This window comes from Anneissia japonica, unplaced genomic scaffold (genome assembly GCF_011630105.1).
Source record: "Anneissia japonica isolate Jap-2015-1 unplaced genomic scaffold, ASM1163010v1 scaffold284975_len822289_cov185, whole genome shotgun sequence".
NCBI lineage: Eukaryota > Metazoa > Echinodermata > Crinoidea > Comatulida > Comatulidae > Anneissia > Anneissia japonica.
Window position 1 is genome coordinate 35,261 of NW_022699685.1, and position 18,099 is coordinate 53,359.

Here is an 18,099-nt window from a genome sequence, read left to right on the forward strand (position 1 = left end):
TATATATGTACCGTATAACGTTCATTATTGTTACAGCTTGTTTTGATTCTAGTCCTTTATAATATTGTAGTTCCTAGCATGAATGGATGCTATTGGCTTGCATGGAATTATTGAACTGACATAAGTAATTATTAACATTTAACACGAATTGTCAGTAGGCCTAAAAATATGGGCGTCGTGTTTGATTGGTCATCATTGAGCACAACCTCCGGCAGGTTCTAACGAATAATTCTCCCAGTTTTAGCTATAACGTGCTCTTTATTTCATATCGGTATAGCTTATTGTATTCGTTTATGCCATCAGCATTAAAACTCGTCCTCATACTCTTATTATATTAAAAGCTTCGCAATTCCAATTCTTGTTTTTATTTCCCTATCATATTTTACCATCATATGTCATCATGGATCATAAACTAATATTTAAATTGTTTCACTTGTTTCACAAACATTCTTTGTTATACACCGGTCCTTCTTCTTTCTTCTTCTTTTTTTTTTACATCTTTATCGGTTTTGTTACTTGCCATGCTTTGGATTATTTAATTCTCTTTTTTTAAGATCTTCAACCATTACTTGATCGTCAGCAAATCTCGTTTAGTAGCCTAACTTTCCTCCTATGAGCTTCTTCCAGATCTTACAATGCTTCTATGATCGTTGCTTTCGCATTGAAAATATACCTAGGCCTATACGGGACTCTATACAGATTTATTGCTCATAGAATAATCACAGTATGCTTTCAAATATTTAAGAAAATTGCTCCTGCCATTTGTATTTATCAACATTATAGCGTTATACATGATGGTTGTTTAATGTTCTATTCTGTGTTTTTATACAAATACAGTACCGATTTATGGATCGCGTCGGGCCGCCCCAGAGTTTCATTAATTACGCGAAGTTTAACTGTTGTTTATGAACCTTGAGCCGTTCTTGAAAGTCAATGAGCTGTTTCAAGAGTATGGCTGCGTTCGTGTATGTAATAACAATTCATGTGTTTATGATATTTATTGGCTATAGCACACAATTTGTCAGGGATTATGATGAGGATGAGGTAGAAGGGAACAGTGCATTCGTTTATACATGATTGCGTTGATGGTAGTGATGATGGTGGTGATGATAATGATGATGGTGATGATAATGATGATGGTGATGATAATGATGATTATGATGAGGATAATGATTAAACTTCAGGTCCAGCACTGGGGCCATAGGTCTATTATACAAAATAAAAATGAAACGCATCCTTTCTATATCACATCATGTGATGACGTTAAGCATATGTTTTTTTTTGGTTGTTTTAAACAATAAAACAATAAATTATTTTAAAACAATAAATTGCATATCAGGCGTATAAACATTATAATTTATAAATATAAGTAAATGTAGGCCTAAGTTTAATTTAGTTGTATGTGTCGGACCATATCATTGTATATTTATATTTTTGAATGCCAAATATTTATATATAGTCAGTTAAATTTAGTAATTAAAAAAACATAACAAACCATTATAAATCTTTGCAATGTTAACACATAACAAATTTATACGAAACGAAAACTAATTATTATTGAGGCATGTTATTCAAGACTGCTAATGAATACTCTCATCTCTTTTGTTTTGGTTTAGGACTAAGTGCTATTAGTTTAGGGTAATACATAATTCATGTGTCGCATATTTCCCTTCTCAACTAATAATACCTCCAGTAACAAAAATACAAACAAAGCATAGGAATGAGAAAACTAAGACAACACGCCGATGTACGAATCGATTTAAGTGAAGACCCGGAAATGAGCGCGTCCATACTTCGAGTGCTAGGGTAAGAAGAGTATTAAAACTGCTCCTTCATTGCATGTCATTGTATGGGAATAGTAATGATCTTTCATTCATTTCTACGGACCAAGTTTAAAAAAAAAAAGAAGAAAACATAAAGGAGAGGACGACTATACAATGTAGCCATATTCCCTTGGCTATTGTTGCTAAAGGTGCAGTATCACAGCGGTAGCGTAAACTTACATAAACACGTGCGTTTATGGGACAGCACGTTTTTTGTGGGACATACGCGTATTTCTGGCCCTGTTCTGATTGGTCAGTTGCCAAGTTTCCTTGACAATCCGGAAAGTCTAATCGCCCTACCGTCGCGGTATGTTGGTTCATAGTACAGTATATACAAATAGTTCATTTATACATTTATACATTACACACTCGCTTTCATAATGACATGCCCTGTAGGTGCGACTGTAAAATCAGGTTGCTAGAGAGCCCCTATAGGAAAATTCATCAGCGCCAGGCCTCGTCCTCTCTCTGGCGATCATTTACCATAACAATACCTGGATTAAGCTACTTTTTATGACTTGTTGCGCTACGTCGCACGTGCGCCGAAACACAGTCAACCACATACATTGTCATTATTTGGCAAGCTGTAGTAATTATCAGTTACATAATGTAAATGATTAGCAAGCGTAACAGATGAAACAGAAAAAGTGCGACAGCTCACAAAGACTATACAAAATCAGATTACCATGGATGTTGAGCGCATACAAAATCAGGATATCCCTTTACGTCGATATAAATGATCACGTATCGTATGCAATTACGTCTACATGTTTGCCGTGTACGAAGCGCATGCTTGAAACAGTTCGCATTGTTATGCCATTTCATCGTCGACAGAATAATAATTAAAGAAATGATGTGATATAGAACTAGAAAAAGACTTAATTCTCCAGGCCATATTCAACACTTGGCGCTTGACGCTACGATACATTTTGGTAGCTTTGCACAGGCCTATTGTACATTAAACAAACTGAAAATATCTCTTTCTTCAATGTTTATGAACTTAATAAAAACGTATATATATATATATATATATATACATATATATATATATATGCCTATATAAATCATCAAGGAAAGATATATATATATATGCCTATATAAATCATCAAGGAAAGATATATATATATATATATATATATAAACCATCGTTTTTTTCGAATAGTCGCCCTCCAATAAATCTTTATGACCAAGCAATAACCACATTTCGACAGTAATATATGTGTTGTAGTTCCGCAATTAGATTGAAATTATTTGAGCATATAGGCCTATGTATTCATTTTACACCAAAAAAAAAAAAACCTCTTCCTAAACTAAACGCCCCCTCAAAACCCTTCTCAATAATAGACGGCTTGGGACATTTATTCGAATAAATACGGTATATACATGGATGAATATATACATATAATTTTAATATTAACTGTACCCCAGTGAACTCTAGTAGAGCACTTAAAATTAAATATGCATACTCTTTTTATTTTTTCATTCTCAAGTTTATAAAATACAGGTATGGCATTTTGCTTTTATGAAGAATTATATATATTATTTGTATTATAATTGAGATTCTTAATACAAAACATTTAACGTGGGCTCCATTTATATAGCTTATTGTATTAACGATAGGCCTATGTAAATATATATAAAATTAAAGACCATTATTATAGTGTTTGTATAATTTCTTTTTTTATTAAAGAAGAATGTCATTTGCAATCGAAACATGTGTGTTGATATCGTCCAATTAGTATCGTCCGAAAACCGGCCGATGACTTTCAAGTGTCCATCACATCACACTAGGCCTACCTGGTAGGCATTTGACCTTGGTTCTATGAATATGCCCTTTTTTTTTTATCTTGTCAACTGCTTTTAAGTGTGTCACTATCACTTGCTGTGAGGCCTTACAGTCGCGCGCTCCTCTGTGGCACTTGGACGAGAGCTGGCGGCGTTTTCGCTCAACAGCTGGCCGCAGGAGAACAATGTGCTTGGCCCGTGGATTTGTCTTCGTCACAAAGCTCTTTTGGGATCATAATTGAAACTTGGCTTTGCTTGTAGTTTGGCACGCGCCTTCCTTAGAGAAAAAACAAAGACTAATTTGCCTAAATAAACTAGCTAGACCTGCTGACCGTCAACGAAGGCGTGTTCTTACCACACTTTCCTCCAATCAATACAATGTAATGATTACGTAATCTTTGTATTTGGACACATACTATGGAGTGTGCAATCATCAGCTTAATGTTTAGAACAATATTGATAAGTCTACTTAACACAATATCTTTAACTAAACCATCATGTTTAAACAAATAGAGATGACAACAAAACAAAAATGTCAATAATTTGTTGACAATCGATCTTGGGATTAAGATACCGGAAAAAGAGATACGTACATTAGTAATTAGTGTTATTAGTTTTTTTCTGTTATTGGAAACAGTGTTGCATTGTTACTCACAATAGATACCGGTATGTTTACATGAAATCGAGGTAGTGGTTGTCAGCGCTATCACTATCATCATATTCATCATCATCATAACCACCATCTTCATCATCATCATCATCATTATCAATGTCATCATCATCATCAACATCATTATCATCATTATTATCATCATCATAATCATCATCAATGTCACCATCAACATAATTATGATCATCATTGTCATCATCAACTTTATTACCATCATTACCATCATCATTATCTTCTTCGTCATCACCTTTATCATAGTCATATTATTCATTGTCATCATCATTATTAATATATTCTTTTACATATCATGTTCCTTGTTCAAGCATGTCATTTGATGAATTTTTCATATTGTTGTAACTTTCAAACAATAGGACAACAAATAAAAAATCGGGCAGAATTGATGCGAATAAAGTTTAAACTAAAGTGATCAATGGATTTCTTCATTGTGACACACATCAAGCATAACCAGCAAAAGTCCTGAAATTTATTTCCAATGGGAGTCCCGTTGGTGGTGAATGGGGCAGTACACCGGGGGACAATCCCCTACTCCTTTCCGAAGAGTGTACTGCGTTCTTTAACGCGTGCACATGGGCTATATTGCACAGTGGACCAACGGCTTAAACGTCTCATCCGAAAGACGGTGCGCTATTGTAACTTGTATTTCAGTCCTCCAGATGGAACTCTAGGATCAGAAAGCAGCGATGTGATTTGAACCTCCACGGTTCAGCGCACACACAGTGGTTACAACAGTAAATTTCGACTCTCTTCCAAAACCGCCATTCCATTAAACCAGGAATTTGTTATCGAATTTCTTACCGTATTAAGTTTAGGCTAAGCCTGTGAATTCTAGAATGCAATTAAAGTATCCTGCCATTATAAAAACCATATAATTATTGCGATTGGAGATATTGTTTTATAAACAGAGTACATTGCTAGTAGGCCTAGTATATTATGTATTACAACATTCTCGCAAAATGCAGGGTTATAATTTATATTTCTTGGAAATTGTACATGAGAAAAAAACCTACGCTCATTATTATGAATATCTAAAAGCTGTATTCACTGAATTTCCGAGAAACGCTATTCTATTAACAATTTATAATTAACATCACATAATTTTCGGATTGCGATTTCATTAGACACACGACCAACGTACATCAAAGCATAGGAATATACCTATCCCAGTTGGCCGAACATCGACAAAAACCAATAAACATTTCAAAACACATGTTGTAGCGTGAAGCAGCAATTTGGATCTAGGTAATTCGAACTCAATATGCATACGATTTTGTTAATGCAAATAAAGAACGATTTAAAAATAGCAATAATACAAATTAATTTTTATGAAAATGTGGCCTTCAAAATTCATGTATACTCAAAAACCTCTTCCCCTTGGTTTTGTTTAAAACACTAATATTTAAATAAAAGATTTGAGTAGAATGGAAATGATAGTGTCGCTAAGACAATAGTATAAATCGCTACGTGAACCGTTTATGAGCACATCAAGGTTTTCACTGAGAACTTGCTCACTTGTTAGCCTTGAAATTACCTCTCCTTTTGTTCAAATTGTATGAGGCCAACAAAAAAAAATATAAGAAAAGTACGGTTGTGTTAGTTTACTTTATTCCATACGTTAATAGTCAGCCATCACATCATCGCATTGGTGGTATGTCTAAGCTACACATAAGGAGAATAAATGTAAACAAAATTAGTACAATAAGTAATGTTTTTTAGAGTATTTTTTCACCGGTAAATCGCTTCATTTATCAGGTAAAATATACGAATATATACCTTAATAGTTTAGGAATACATACATTTATAACGATAGATTGTTTTGTGTATTCCATTATACTGTAATGAGAACTATCTGCAAAAAAGCGGCAAATTGTTTTGAGGCCTTTTGTTATCATCGAAGTGAAAGTGATAGAAATAATAAGATATACAAACATGACCACAAGAATATAATTTATGATCTCTTGTACTATTTACAATACTTTGATTTGTAATTAATATGCATATTCTTTACAAATATTTGGTTTACAGCCTTTTCTAACGTAGAATAGACATACAAACAATAACTGATGTATGTAATGTAATTTTAAAACAGTGATAAAATGCGTTCTTTGCGTATTAAAGAATATTAATCGAAATTATCAACAGAATAAAGTAAATTTACAAAATAAGCTTATGAATATTCAGTTAGAGGCGTTTCCTTTCGTCCAGTCAGTGACTTCTGCTCTACCCTGTGAGGAGTGACAGCTGAACAACGCGGATGAATATTCGTATGTGCTCCGCCTGAAGTGTCAAGAGATGTGAAGTGCGAGTGATGCTTTTGAAATACGACCGTAATCTTAGGACTTCAGTCTTTTAAAGTCAATACTTACGCGTGGACATAGTTTCTTATCTCTCGATTGTGTAATGGGCCTATTTCAGTTCCAGATAACTTTATAATTCGGTATTTAAACAAGGGGACATTTTCTTCGCTGTCGGATTATTACCATAGGCTGGATTTCATCGCGGGTAATTTCTTGACCGAAACGTTCCGTCTGTTTATGAAGTTTGGACGACTTAAAGAAGAATTTTTTCGTCGATAGTCTATTGAACAGGTGTGTGGCGAATTGTTACAGTGTTTACGTTTTCTTTCAGGAGATTATTGATGATTCCATAATTAGTACATGTATTTATTGTTCAATGATTATAGGTCAAAGTGTGGACTAGTTCCAAGATTCTACTAGATAACTACAAAGACTACATATGGTGCCCATTAGATTTCGTTTATGTTAATAATGTAGTAAATGAGTTGTTTAACTTTTTAAAACCATATCTGACGTCATCGGATGGTGAGATAATTAATTCGATGGAATAAAATTGATGTTGTTTAGGATTTGTAGCTTTTGTGGCATATTCCGATGATATTTTGAACGGGAAAATATTACAGAATTTACATAGGTTTACTATCTTTAAATACGCTTACGGTTAATATGAATTTTTAGTTTTATTATTCATTGTTGTTTTTCAGGGTTCACACAATATAATGTAATTATTTTTCCTCATAATATTTTTGATTATTTTAGGCGTATATTAACGGCTTCAATATTTTATTAATCGTAAACGTAACATCATTATTATGTAGATATTTGCAGGTATACACACAAGCTTTTTGACTGGCGATGAAGTTATTTTTTTCTATATAGAAAAACCTATTTGATAACGTATTATTTCTCGTCAAAGATGTAATTGATACATTTAAGAGGCCATTCATTTTGTTCAATATTTTCAGGAGAGTACAAACATGCGCTTGTGGAGGATGTCACCAATGTATGTATCTTATAAAAATGAAAAGGGAAGATTATTTCAAAATGAAAAAAAAAAATCGTCATTTTATTATTTACTATTTTGGGGAAGGGAGGGTCAAAGCAAAACTTACTTTGTTGAAGTGATGAAAAATGAATGACCACTTATCGGCCAGTTGATTAACATATCATATCATCAAAGGCAACTGTGTCTCTTATCCTTATGACTTAATATACGGTACCACATTATACGAATATAAAGAACTCACTTAATAATTCCATACATCTTAGACGTGTATAGTTACTTTCTTGGGTTCACCGTCCATTAAGTTTATTATTACTTGTTTTAATTAAGCAGTTCAATCTTTGCTCAATGTTCTTAAAAGTACACGATCCATATTATGCCTAATGCTGATTAACATTTTGCACATAATTTCATGTTGTGTTGGTGTTGATTAAGACGAGTGCGTTTTAAGTACTTCCACTTAAAAGATTCTAATAGCCTGAGGTGGTGTGAGATTAGAATTGAAACTCGTATAAGAGAAAGAAAAAACAACTGAAAAGATCACATTAGTTCACATAAAAAGAAAATAAACTTATATCGTTTTTTAACCCTGCCATTCAAATGACGAGCTAACTTAAACAAGTTCCATGATGAAATAAAGTGTAGGCCTAATTTTAAATGATGAATTTATAATAATGTAAAATTTGACGTAGGAAATTAAGATCTGTGTTAGTCTAGGCTATATAGAACAGTAGGTGTTTAACAATAAAACCGAAAACAGAACTTAGATTATTTGATAACATCAGCCTTATCCACTATCTTGACTTAGGTTGTGCTGTTAATAAAATTAATCTTATTTATTGATATTGTTAACGATCTTATACATTCAAGATACATATTTGTATAATTTATAGTTATTTAAATCTCATTAATTCACTTTCACGTTCTATAACCATTCTACACAAAGCAACATGGTACTTCACGCCTCTCCATATATAAAGATGCTGTTAATTTTGTCTTGATCTGCCTGTAAGGCTATAGGCCTATCCGTCAATCTTCTTCTAGGGGCTGTTTTTGTATTTTATCCTTTCTGATAATATGACCCAATGACTTTACTTGCTTATTTACATTAATATCAATCAGTCTTTGTTTGATAACTTTTAACTTTTGATATTGTTACGAGAATATTGTCTTTAACATTCTTATCAAAACCACACGTCTCAATAGGATTCGTATTACTCTCTATATTAGCCGATATACAGTACAATGCCTCTGCAGTACATTCGCCTAAAATTGAATGCATGTAATGCGGACACAATACCGTAAAACCTCGAATTGAAGCCCTTGGCTTTCTTTTTTTTTTTTTTTTTTTTGCGAACCTTGATGGGCATACGAGATGGGCTTCTTTCCCAGGCCACTTTTGCAAAGTAAATAAGGGGGTCTTCTTTTCAAAATGAATGATGTAAATTTTCGGGATTATACTATAAAAATATAAATAGGGCCACTGTAACATCATCTGTATCATGGAGTGTATTAACCGGCATTAAATCACCTAAACTACTGTATAAACCAAGCGTGTTTTTAATTTATGTTGTTGCTTTGAAATTCATGTTCAGTGTATGTTACTACTACGGTATCTTGAAAAGAAGCCTACGCTATCTTGAAAAGAAGCCCAAAGCTCCTTTTCAGAGATGGGCTTCTTTTCGAGGCTAATTTTACAAACTGAAGAGGGGGATTCAAAACGAGATTACGCCCATTGGGCTTCAATTCAAGGTTTTACAGTATAATGGTTGACCATAGCGGGGCAATCTGTTTCTATTTCTAAGATACTGATTCATCTTTTGGAATTGGGTTTTGGTAATGCCTCCATGGCTACAAATCCATAAGCTCTACCCAGACTACCAATTTCATTTGACAAAATATGTGACATACCTAAATATTGTTATGATGACGTCATATCATGACTATATATAGGCACATCATGACTATGTCAAGGCATTCCACTTTTTTTTCAAATAAGATTTAAGAGTCTGGACAGGGTTTAGCAAGTTCATCATTATACTACTGTCGTTTTACAGAATATGTCATTATTTAGTTTGCACACAGGGCGACTATCCGTAGTATGTAGGCCTAAATAATAAATTACACTTCTTTATAGGTCAAATAATATATTTCTAAAAATTAATTTAAAAATTCAATTTATAGTAAATCGTAATCATTTTAAAAGGACATTATATTAATTGTAGGTCAATTTCCTTGACAGTAAATAATAATCATTATTCTAGTTATATTACTGTTTGGAAAACCAAATACAGAATAATAGATAATTATGCCTATCGATAGTATAGTATTCACGCCTGCTTAATTAGGCCTACTCAAAATTATTATCAGTATGAAAAAAGAACATATTACTATTAATAATATTAATGTAATAACTTGATTCTGGAATAAATAATAAGAACAAGCTCAAAAAGGTAAAAGGGTTTTACTCTATATTATTTTAGTTGGGACTCATTATTTTCGCAATTTAAGAGAAACTATGTTACCAGTGTAGCACTAAATTTTTAAATTAATATGGGCTTAAAATACATAGGCCTACATGTAACTGGAAATATGAGGCTGGATAAAATCAAATCTAACCTGATATAATAAAAATATTAAACATATTTTAATTACGATGATGATAATTATAATATTGATATTGATGCAGTAATAAAAATAATATTATTAATATTATTAATAATATACTATTAATATTGTTATTAATATATTTTTAATAATATTAAAAAAAAATTAAAATTAATAAATCTTATTATTTAAAATTACTGTTATATAAATTATGGTTATGAGACAACACGATTGTAATACATCTAAGTGTGTGTAAGATGATGTAGTATACTATGATAGTAATAGATATAAATCTAGTAGAACCATAGTAGAATATATCGGAATTAGATAGTATAATGTATAAACAATGTCTTTCTATTGATCAAAATATTTGTATAGCTGATGATGAATACAAGTGCACACACCAAAGGTCGCGAATCAAACCTTGGGGCAAACCAATTGAAAAATGTAGTTTCAATCAATGATTGCGATTTAGAAAGAATCGATATTACTACTGCTGCTGCTACTGCTATACTACTAATTTTACTACTAATACTACTACTACTACTACTACCACTACTACTGCTACTGCTGCTGCTGCTGCTGCCGCCGCCGCCGCTGCTCTGCTGCCGCCGCCGCCGCTGCTGCTGCTGCTACTACTATTAGCCTACTACATACTACGTTCGCCCGCGTTACATATTGTCAAAACTAATTTTATAATAAAATAAATATATGTAAATGTTATAACAATTGCCTAACAACAATGTAATTAGATAACTAGTATCCCTCATTTACGGTATTTCACAATTCAACAACATTTTGCTAAATTTGGGGGTTTTTTTCACTTTAATTTCCACTTGTTAGGTAAGCTTTTGCAAACACCCTAATATTGTGGTTTATTTTTTATTTTCACAATGTTGCCTTGATATTATGTGATAAATTTCAATCAAGAAAATAAAGTCACATGTGTGTATTTCCAACCAATCAGAGACGACCGTTCGATCACCGACTTCGCAGACTTGCCGCTTTAAAACGTTGTGTTTAGAATAGAGGATAGTGAAACTCTTTTAAGTCTCGGGCATTAAAACACGAGATTGATACTCATGTCTATAAACCAAAATACTGGAGCAACTGTCCGAGATGTCTACATGCCCTGTGGTCAGAGATTTCACGCAGTGGTTGCACTGTCCACTATGGGTCACATCAAAGGACGCTGACCAAAAATAAACACCTGTCTCTTATACACATCTAGATGTGTATAAGAGACAGATATATATATAATTGACGCTTATAATAATGAGAAATCTGTCACAATGGTTGAAGTAACTGATTTCAAACTTTATTCTGCGCTGAATTGTGCTAGTATAACACAGATAAATATGTCGATAGTCATCAGATGGCCTAGTATAGAAAAGGGTTTGAATAATAATTATGTAAATAAATATAACACATATTAGGCTTTTAACTACATTACAAGATCTCCAAAAAATACATAGCCCATAGAATTTTACTCACAGTCCATGCATATCAGTCATATATACTGTACGCCTGTATCCCTTTTCCAACGAATCATGTATTTTTTTTTTAGGATCAGCTGTTCCGACTTTTATCAATGAAGCTCGAAGGGACAACCATGACGGATGAATATCCTATTTCACCACCCACAGGTAAGCTGGTTCTCTCTAATTATTATTATTATTATTATTATTATTATTATTATTATTATTATTATTATTATTATTATTATTATTAAAATTACTATAAAATGTTAATAAACTATTAATATTTTTAAATAATTTGGCCTATTATTATGATTACTATTATTTAATATTATTGTTGTAATTAATTTTAATATTACCGTATTACTACTACTATCATTATAATAATTGCCATTATCATTGTCATTATTATTAATTATTATTTAATTTATAATAACAATTAATATTACTGTATTATTATCACTAATATATCATAATAAGGGTAAAGGTTATAATACCGTAATAATAATAATAATAATAATAATAATAATAATTTTTATTTATTATTTTTTGATAGTAATTGTTATTATCGTGATGTAATAGACAATAACTGGATTTGCGTCAGGAGAAACATGTATAGGTGTAATTTTGCCCTACCTGACGTGGAAATGTACTGAATACTCAATACATTTGAAAACAAGTTGTTCTCGGAGGGGACTCGAACCCACGGTCTCCAGATCACCAGCCTGGCATCATACCTCTAGACCACCCAGCTTGCGCCTGATGGTCAGGGTTGAATTCGAGTCCCAGTAAGCAGCGGGTACTGCAGTGTTAATAGTAATTGTTATTGTCGTGATGTAATAGACAATAACTGGATTTGCGTCAGGAGAAACATGTATTTTTTTTTGTAATAATGTTAGTGCGTTCATGAAAATAACCAACGAACAATTCATGGATTCACCTGATGGAACACGTATCAATATTTATTCTTACTTAGATTAAGACCTAATTCAATTTACCCAGGGCTTTAAATATTATGACATTGATGGATATCCAACTTATGATATGCCGTTTTTTGTTTATCATAATATTCCGTCTTGAATGTATCAATACGAACTATTACATATTCCTCGCCATATCGATGTCATAAACGTACGTCTTTGATCTTGTCTCGTTCGACTTTGTTTATAAAATGCACCAAAATCACATTTAAATATCACAAGTTCAGTTATGATTACTCCTATTTAATTACATTTGACAACGTCTTCACTTATTTAATTTTTTTTTCTGTAATAATACACTACCCTTGTATATAGTAGGATGGGACGCAGTCCCAGACTTAACACATTACGATCTACTTGGAAATTTTATAGACCTGCTATGTATTTTGTCATGGGCTTACACAATGCACACGAATGGAGCATTGTTTGAATCTACCCATATTATATTAATTAAACATAAGTTATAATATGATAAGTGAAGGATAAAATCGGTGACACTAAAGCGGCCATAGACAGATTTGTGTTTGATGGAGTAGGTAGGCCTAGTTGTATGATCAGTTTTTCTTTTGGAAAAAGTATAAGCCAAGTAACAGGCACAATCTGATCCAATAGTGTCTGTTGATCGACGACAATTGTCGTTCGTCGTCGTCACTATCATCCGCTTCATCTTCTTTTACCTCCTCATTATCACTATTTCAATCATACATGGTCATTTCCCATTTTTCTCATTCTAATGTTTTGTTGTTACCATCATCATCATTTTGTTACTTTCGCGATCATCACCAAATTCATTTTTATCGTAATCACTAACATCATCATTATCATCATCATCATCATCATTATCATCATCATCATCATCATCATCATCGTCGTCATCATCATCATCATCATCATCATCATCATCATCATCATCATCATCATTATTATTATCATCATCATCATCGTCCTCATCATCATCATCATCATCATCATCATCACCCCCACCACCATCAATCATCATTATCATCATCATCATCATCGTCGTCGTCATTACAATCACCATTAATGTAAATTATCATCATCTTCATTAGCATAATCTTCTATCTTCTGTCATTGTTCATTATCCAATATACTACACGTTCCTGAAATGAATTATAATGATATTCATATAACTCAATTCCTTTGATTATAATCCGAAACACTTACGACTACTTGAACTGTAATATATAGCAAATATTTGTTTTTCTACAAATAAATTATTCTTCTTTGTAGTGAACGGTACGAAACCTACAAAAGAGGTGTGTACAGGCTGCCAAAGTGCCATCGAAGACAGGTACCTAATGAAAGTAATGGAAAATAGCTGGCATGAAAGTTGTTTACAATGTTATGTTTGTCAACAACAACTCACCCATTCCTGCTTCTCACGTGACCGAAAACTATATTGCAAGAACGACTACGAAAGGTAAGATAATCATTTTAGTTAGTTTTGTGTGATACAAGCCATTATTGATTCTATAACTTTATTCGTTAATCTTTAAGAATGAAGTTCGAAATATAAAATCAATGATGGCTTGTATCACCTTTTTCTGACTTTGTTTCATACTGTTCTATGTTAAATTAATCATTGAAGCCCCATAGTTTAGTTAATTTCTATTTTTATATTTCCGTACACCCAACATGCACAACGCCTAATATAAATACCGATCTTGATTGCAATTCTATTATTTCTAGGCCTATACATTTATGCGTGAATAACAGTAACGTTATACGCTGTACTACAAGAACAGCTGGGTCTAGAACACAAATTGTGTATTTATATTGTATTTTATGGTTTTACCTTTATAAAATATAACAAAGCCCGGTGTTTTATCTACTTGCTTACTTTGCAATAGCAGTGAAAATGTTTCAAATTGTTTTGTCGTTCATCAGAATATTATTTTGGATACCAAACATGCACAGAAATACAGTACAAGATAGATACAATACAGAGATTTAACGATATAATAATATAGTGCGCCATTTATATAGCTCATATTGCAATAAACTGCCTGGGAGCAGTCAAACACGTATAGAACGCCTCATTATGAAATGAATTAACCATTTTTTTCCTGTGGGGGAATGTTTACATATTAATGTGAAAACAGGATTTTAATCTGAAAATGTTGCAAATTATTAAAAATTGAATGTCTTTTTTGGTGATACTAGACTTCAATTATTTAAAATTAGACTATTGTGTGTCGTATTGGGTCTGGTAGCTTAATCTATTATACAATTTAGATTGGATGTTAACTTTATCCAATACTTGGTGTAATCGGGAAAAAAAATGCACCTGTTGCCTTTAAGCGTGAGAATTATTGAAATTATTTTAAGAAAAAATGGAACCGCTGCTTCTCTCTCTGTAAAATCTTAGATGATTATGATGGTGATGATGATGATGATGATGATAATAATTATAATAATAATAATAATAGTAATAATAATAGTAATAGTAATAATAACAACAACAACAACAATAATAATAATGATAACAATAATAATAATAGTAATAATAATAATATTAATAATAAAATAGTAATAATAATAATAATAATAATAATAATAATAATAATATATGGGCTTGCTATTGCCCCTTAAATACATCTTAGCACCACAAAAGAGATAAATCATAATTACAGTATGACAAACTAAGTGACACTGTCTGTCCCGACTGTTATTAAACTATTATAATAGTATAGCCATAAGGACATGGTAAGATTGACCGTGTACCCACACACAATGCCTTCCCCCGGGAATAATTACTTCCCCCTGGGCTGTGTTTTACAGGAATCTGTTAACACTAGAATATACTGAAACGTACGGAGATGTATTACGTTTGCAAGTACTTGTTTAAAAAGCAGTTAGGACGTTAAATAGACTTTTGACACCTTTAAGTTGTATTTTGGTGTTTGTCTTTACTTTGTACTCTAATCTTGTTTGACAAACTTTGTTCAAGTAGGTTAAAGTTGTTGACAGACTTAGAAATTGAAGTTCTTCTGAAATGCTTGGGAATTTTAAAGTCATCCTCTTGTAGTGGGAGAGCAGCTTCATCTAGATGTGTATAAGAGACAGGTATCACCTTTTTCTGACTTTGTTTCATACTGTTCTATGTTAAATTAATCATTGAAGCCCCATAGTTTAGTTAATTTCTATTTTTATATTTCCGTACACCCAACATGCACAACGCCTAATATAAATACCGATCTTGATTGCAATTCTATTATTTCTAGGCCTATACATTTATGCGTGAATAACAGTAACGTTATACGCTGTACTACAAGAACAGCTGGGTCTAGAACACAAATTGTGTATTTATATTGTATTTTATGGTTTTACCTTTATAAAATATAACAAAGCCCGGTGTTTTATCTACTTGCTTACTTTGCAATAGCAGTGATGTACATATGACCAATATCTTTCTGTTGGACTGTGCACCCCGGTCCATGTGTGTGAGTGCGTGCGTTAAAACCGGATGACGCCAAATCATTTAGACGACCAAAATGCACGAAGTTTTTTCGATTGTACTACATTCATCGAAGGGATTTAACGATTACAAAAATTAGAGAAGTAGACATTGCTTTGCCTTGATCTTTGCCTTCCCTGACAGAATAATTACTCTTTGTGTTTCAACCTTTCTGTACCATAATCGTGGTTGTAAAGATACATAGAGTATCGCTGTACCGATCCGCCTGACAATCCACCTGCCGTTAAGCCTCACATGAAACAACCACACGTTCACACTTCCCTCCTCGCGGCATACACGTCTTGTCACCCGCAAGGAATATTGATGTTCACTGCAAGCTATGTTTCTCGCTTTAGAATCTTATCAATTATTTAAAAGCAGATCTAAGTAGGTATTACAAAGGAAAACAGATTCAAAAGCGTCCTACTGAAAAAAGAAAGTTTATAAAAAAAAATTAGAAGCACGAACCCGCGAGAATGGGTTTGTTTTGTTATCATGGTGTAGTTAGCCTTTGTTTTTTTAGTAAATTTAGGCAGCTTCTATTTAGATCGAGGAAGGATAGAACAGCACGCGCCTGAGAATGAAATATGTGCGCAGACGCATCCTTGCACGTGTTAATCATCATAATGCTGGTGAGAGTATTATTTCGCTGCAATGCCCTGTAATAGTACAAAATGATACGTGTGCGAAAGATACTTGGTCCATGATATTTAATAGCAGCTAACGTGGTCCCACTGATTATATTTAGATGAACACACCGGTAAAATTATTCCAGTGCATGTGTCATCTATTGAATTCTTGTAACGTTGCGCGCAGCAGATAACAGTTATATGACAGAATAAAACATGTTCGTCATACAGTTGCACACGTATTTTGAGAGAACGTAAATATAAAGCGGAGGGCTCATTCACGGTACGACGGTGGATCCGGATCTCTTTGTTGAGGTTATCAGTTTTCTCCTGCTCTCTCATCCCTCTCACTCTACCATTGAAAATACTGTACTGTATTTTCTAAGTTTCATGAAAACGTTTGAAGACCATTCTTTCAATTACCCGCATAATATGTAGTCCGGTGGTTTATTTTTTTCAGTCTCTCTCGAATGCGTGGATCTAGCCCTTACAATATTCTTCTCGATTGAGGCCTCTTAATATTCCTCATCATTTCCTTAGGTCTCTTTAGACCCATACAAAACAGTTACGACCATTGTAGACCTACTGTGCATACAGTTATTCAACTGATTGATGCAAGCTATAGGCTTAAAGTATTTTTGTATTTTAATTGTATCAAGACATGCAATGTAAATAAGATAGACCTACGGTACATTGATTTGTACAAGATAAGACCAAAACATTCTTTATAATGCATTTATGCATGTAAACCCTATCAGATCAATGCTGGATGTTCGTTGAAACATTTCAACTGTACTGTAAAGCTTTTAGACATTAAACATACACACACACACACACACACCCACATATATATATATATATATATATATATATATATACATATATATATATATATTCATATATATGCTATAAAATTATCATAAAATATATTATGTACATGTACTGGTTCAGTGTTAAGAGGTAGCCAACAGTCTCAAGTTCATGCTCAAAACTCACGTAGGATTACATATAATTGTTATACTTTTATAGAAATAAATAAAAATAATAATAATAATTTTTATACTTATATTATAATCAATAACTATAATAACATTTTTAAGAATTACGTAATTAAATATTAATCACAATTGCAATTTGAATATTTAGAATGTTTTCCTGTTCAATGTACTTTATTGTTTTTTTTTTTTTTGGTTTTTTTTTCGGAATCAGTTGCAATAAGAATGTTTCATTTGATTAAAGTTACCTTGATATATATATATATATATACTTAAATAAATAAATAAATAAATAAATATATATAATTATATATATTAGTACATATTATTATTATC

General features: G+C 32.4%; 1 protein-coding gene across 1 annotated transcript in view; it reads left to right on the forward strand.

The window, feature by feature from the left end:
• Positions 1-6,623: 6,623 nt before the first annotated feature.
• The window catches only part of LOC117103077 (LIM homeobox transcription factor 1-beta-like), a 34,444-nt gene continuing 22,968 nt past the window's right edge, over positions 6,624-18,099 (forward strand). Inside the window, exons 1-3 of the mRNA XM_033243572.1 lie at positions 6,624-6,884; positions 11,771-11,849; positions 13,913-14,102. Coding sequence (XP_033099463.1) covers positions 11,795-11,849; positions 13,913-14,102 — 245 coding nt within the window. The 5' untranslated portion in view covers positions 6,624-6,884; positions 11,771-11,794. The remainder of the gene's footprint in view (positions 6,885-11,770; positions 11,850-13,912; positions 14,103-18,099) is intronic.